This window comes from Sinocyclocheilus rhinocerous, unplaced genomic scaffold (assembly GCF_001515625.1).
Source record: "Sinocyclocheilus rhinocerous isolate Xijiao unplaced genomic scaffold, SAMN03320098_v1.1 scaffold2115, whole genome shotgun sequence".
In the NCBI taxonomy this organism is placed as follows: domain Eukaryota; kingdom Metazoa; phylum Chordata; class Actinopteri; order Cypriniformes; family Cyprinidae; genus Sinocyclocheilus; species Sinocyclocheilus rhinocerous.
The window spans coordinates 20,243-25,504 of NW_015666555.1; the positions used below are offsets into that span (position 1 = coordinate 20,243).

Here is a 5,262-nt window from a genome sequence, read left to right on the forward strand (position 1 = left end):
AAAATAAACCGGCTAAATAAATAAATCTGACCGCTGATCTAATGAACAAGATTTTATTATGTATTATACTATGTAAACTATTTTTATGTGATATTATTGGTAGTAATGCCTGCATACTGTTAAAATAGGAACGTTAACAGTATACTCATTGATACGCCCCCCTTCAAAAAAAGCTTGCATTATTAGTAGCTCGATGCAAATCATCTCAGCAAAAGTCGTTGAAAATGTAACAGAGGCTACTAAACAGATTTACCTGTTGTAAATGTTTTAAAATGGTTTAAATGTTTTTCTCTCTTGCACAACATAATGTATACGACACAACACTATCCGCTAATCAGTCTCATAAATGTTTTATGAAATATATCTGAATACTCAGAACTAGCGTATAAACTGTAGCCATTTTGATATAACATCTGTTCTGAACGAGTCGATTCAAATTTTCGTTCTCATATGTAGACTAACATACGGCTGCTTTAATTATAACGCATGATATGGGTATAGAAAAAATATCTACAAAAACGAAGATAACACTGATGATAAAAATATAAAATAAAAAAACGCATAACAAATGAATTGAACCACCATCAGTTGACATATCTTCTTTTAAATAATTATTAGAATTTGTTATGATTATATATTCTATTATATATTCTGTCGCGTTCGAAAAACTCACCTAGTTTATGGTGCTCTACGGGTGAGGGCGCGTACGTCTACACCATCTTCACGCTAGTTACCTACTACACTAAGAAGACTAAGAAGAAGAAAAGCTCAATTGTCTGTGATCCGGTACGAGTTATCCTTTCTCCGGACTGCAGCGAGGCGGTGTGGCATCCCTAACAGGCAGCGTTACATACCTGCTCTGATGCCAGGCCATATGGTGGGCACGTCACTGGCAGGAGCCATCACATGAGAGCGGGTGAATGACACGCGCTCACATTCGTAGAGATTGCCTTCCCGAGGGAAGAGGAGCCCGCCATCTGTCGCTGCTGCTGCACACGCACCTCACTAAAGTGTACACGCTTGCATAGAAACTACACCCAAGTGCACACAGATATTCTCAGATACACATGGCGTGAGGGAATGTGGTGAATCGGAATCTTTGAAAACACTGTTTGTAGATTCAACTTAATTATGTATTAATGAACAATTTCAAACCATGTACGTCTTGTGCGTGCATGTTGTTTGTCTTTGTCGGATTTTTTTTTTATTGAACATGACAATCTATTTTAAACCGTAAATGCAAGTGATTTTTATAGCAGCCTACGTATAATCTTGTATGTTCGTCTATTTAGTTTCCAAAATATTTTGTTGTTGCAAGTTGTTTGTTTGTGTGTGTGTGTGTGTGTGTGTGTGTGTGATATGTATGTGGACAGATCTGGAGAAATTTTCAATCAAGTCTCATTGTTAAACAGATTTGAGTTTGTTTGTGAAGGACTCATGTAAAGTACCTGATACCCTACAACGGAGTTCAATCAGAAACCCAGTCAATAATGCCATTATAGTGATCTGCCCTGCTCAACCCGGGGTGTATTCCAGAAAGCTGGGGGGTATTCCAAAAAGCAGGTTATGTGACATACGTATGTTTGAGGATAAGTGAGCGGATAACCTCAGTTTTCGGTTCCAAAATCAGAGGTTACTTTCAGGGTATGTAAGTAACCATAGTAACTTGCTCTCTGAAGATGACCTGCTCCGGAGCAGGTTATGTTCCAGGGTTAGTTCACTTCAGAGCTATCAGCGCACTACTGACGAGCCTTCAGTGGGCGTGACAGATAGCGCACAACATTATATAATATTACAATATGTAATATATCCTATTATATATATATAAAAAAGAAAAATGATTGCACAACCATCAATTAGGTGGCGATATGCACTAAGCATGTAAACGACCATTGAACAAAAGAAGAAGAAAGAAACAGCATGGCACGCTTTTTCTTAGCGTCCGTTTCCATAGCGACTCGTCGATTCGTCACTCTGTTGAGAATGTCTTGAGTCTTAACCAGGAACATACTCTGTCTGAGTTGAATGAACTTACTCCCAGACGCGTTTTTGGAACCACATACCTCGAGTAAGCAAGGTTTGGGGTTAATCAACCGAAAGTTCAGGGTTTAGCTGACGGTAAGTTAACCGTGCTTTCTGGAATACACCCCTGGTTTTGTTGGAAACTCAGAGTTTGTTAACCCCAGAAAAGAGAAAACAGGGTTTTCGGATCCAGTAAAAGACAAAACTAAACCTCTCGGTAAGTTACCATAGTAACTTACTCTGTGAACCTAACCTGGGGTGCTTTTCCCCTACAACTACGTAACTCGCTGATTAACCACCATAGTACGATGCATCGTTGTGGAAACGAACTAGCTAGTCACGACTGTTTCCCGAAACCATGGTACCTGTGTCGCAGATCCATCGTTTAAGTGATGTTTTATTAACAAGTTTCGGGAGGAGCGCGCGCAGATAATTAACACGGCCAGTTCATCATCAGTAATTACACCATCTATCCAATCAGCACAAGAGAGAACCTCTATAAATAATCAAAGCAGCCTTAAATATTTAAAGGCGAATTAGGTAAGACCTAAGCACCACAACTTTAACTCTTCCAAATCACTCAAAGTGGATGGTGAAATCTTCGAAAGGAATAGGGCATAGGGTCGATAACTGAATAGAACACACCCTAGGTGCGGCGCAATCAATGACGTCGACACAGCAAACTAACAAAGACCTATGCCTCTAACCACAGGTGAAGAGCTGTCGTTCCAATGACACAAGTTTGCGATGCAGTTTGCGAATGTTCGTTTGAACTATGGTTTTGGGCTAGAAGCTAAAGTAATAGAAGAAGGTGGAAGCATGATGCTAGAAGATATATTAAGTAAGCTAAAAAGGAATAAGCATATTAGCTTTGCTTTGTTGAAATATCTTAAAGGTACAGGAAATTATATAAGAATATAATGATGTTTATTTATTTGTATTTATTTATTTATGGCTATTAGTATTATTATTTAGTATGATATACAGTACATACATATATGATACATATACATGCATCGATGCTCCACACTCCAGTTCAGATGGTGGCGATAATGCACTAATAAGCTAGTCTGCCAACAGCCAATAAACAGAAGAAGAAGAAGAAGAAGAAGAAGAAGAAGAACTATGGTTTCGGGAAACACCGAATCGTTCAACTATGTTGGTAACGACAGAACTTGTGACCATAGTTGGCTAACGATGCTTTTGGGAAACGCACCCCTGGTCGGGAGCAGGTTTTCTTCGGTAAACCCAGAGTTTCTTCCGGGCTCCTCCCTCTTTTTTAAAGCGTAAGCAATGTTTAAATACCTCATTCATTCATTCACGCTGCAAAAATTGCTTCTATTGCTGAAATCTTTGTCTTATTTCAAGTACAAATGTCTAAAAATTCTTAAATCATGATGCATTTTTTATATAAGAAAAGAATATACGATATTTTGTCTTGTTTCCTGGGGTAAACAAGTAAAATTAATTGCCAGTGGGGGTAAGAAAAATAATCTTAATGAAAATGGAAACACAATTATTTTTCTCACCGGACCACTTTCATTTTCATTATGCACACACGGTAAATGTGACAAAAATGGCCTGTCTTTATTAGGGATCCTGTAGATGAGGAGGCTGCATTAATTTGCGGGGAGTTGCATTTACATCAGGAGAGGATTTAATTTAATTTGATCTAATTTATTTATTTTGCCATATCCACGTGCATATTTATTTGAACAGTACCATTTTTAAATGGCGTTCACTTGATAACATCTTGTTGCGACCTCTAAGTAACCTAATAATTAGAATTTCCTTTAGGATTTCCAGTGTGGTTGGATGCATGGTTTACACATATATTCTCACCATCGCACCTTCTGAAAATGAAGCTGATTACTGTATTGAATGGAAGGATGCCAGATGGAGGGGTAGTGCAAGATATATGGCGTAACCACCACCACAGCTGTTAAATAAACACAAATTATCCACAGTTTGTTTGTTCATCTTTATGTTCTACAAATACAAAAGCAACAAATTATTCTTTTCCCTGTTGGATTTTAATATTGGTATTGTGGCCATCTCCTCTTCATCTGTCAGTGGTGCTGGTGCAGGTTCTCCTCCCATTTTACAAGTCTCTGCCTTCTTGCTGTTGGTTTCTGAATAGAAGTCAAATGTTTTTCATTACCCTACTAAAGAAATGTAGCATGTTGTATTAGAGAACATTTAATTATGTGAAAAAGCATTAGACTATGTGGGAAAAGCTGCTGCACATTGAAATAGATATACACTGAATGATATTTATTGAATGTCAAATATTTGTAAAGTCATGTAACGTTAGCCTACACCCATTTTACGCTTGAAGCTTTACCTGATTGAATTATGTTTTTATGTTAAATTATTTTATGCTGCCACATTTTTTTTGTTTTCTTTTTTGTTTGTTTTGATACCATGGGATACCATGAAAATGAATATTGGTTCAATAAATTACCTTTCTGCCAGTTTTCACCTCTGATTGATTTAGAAATAAAGTTACATATTCTGTAGTATGCGGAAGTCTTTTTGGCGGGAGCTGTTGCCATGGTAAATCGTAATTTCGGAGCTCCATTGATCATGGCTTTTCATAGTTGTGGTGCAAGTGCTAAACTCAGAGTCAGCATACTCAGAGTGGATTTAACTAACTCTGATCAGCTGTTCAGAAACCGAAAACTCAAGAGGTTCCCACCTCAGGGTAAGTCAACTCAAAGTTCAAGTTTTAACTCAGAGTTTGTTGAACCTCCTTTCTGGAATACACCCCCGGGCTGTGTTTCCCAAAATCATCGTAAGCTTAAGTAAGTCGTAGACTGATTGAACCCAATTGAGCTACGATCAACTTAGGTTTACGATGCTTTTTGGGTGCTGGAAACCTCCCTAAATCTGTAACCAAGCATGGGCTAAAACCCTGTGTAGGAATTTGACGTTGTTATAAAGGGTTCAAGCTTTTTGAAAAATGTAAACAAAATACTGAAACCCTATTGTTTTGTTATGATCATTTTTATGATTATTAGGGGTTCAATTAAGCATAAAATGGTGAAACTCTATTGTTTTTTTAAATAAGAATTAAGATTTATTGTTATTAGGGGTTCAAGTGCTAACTCCCAAAAGTGTATGAGCATCAGATAGCGTAAATAGTGAAACCCCAAACTTGGCAGAACTTGCACAGCTACACAGACACACATCTACCCACCACTAGGTGGTGCTATATAGTACATGCATCTGTCCACATAA

The 5,262-nt window shown here is 37.7% G+C and overlaps 1 protein-coding gene across 2 annotated transcripts in view; it reads right to left on the bottom strand.

Annotated features, from left to right (window-relative positions):
* The window catches only part of LOC107732719 (neurogenic differentiation factor 2-like), a 3,350-nt gene extending 2,435 nt beyond the window's left edge, over positions 1-915 (bottom strand). Inside the window, exon 1 of one of the 2 annotated variants that reach the window (XM_016544134.1) lies at positions 855-915. In XM_016544134.1, coding sequence (XP_016399620.1) covers positions 855-874 — 20 coding nt within the window. In that variant the 5' untranslated portion in view covers positions 875-915. The other variant, XM_016544135.1, reaches the window with a different exon arrangement.
* Between the last annotated feature and the right edge of the window lie 4,347 nt (positions 916-5,262).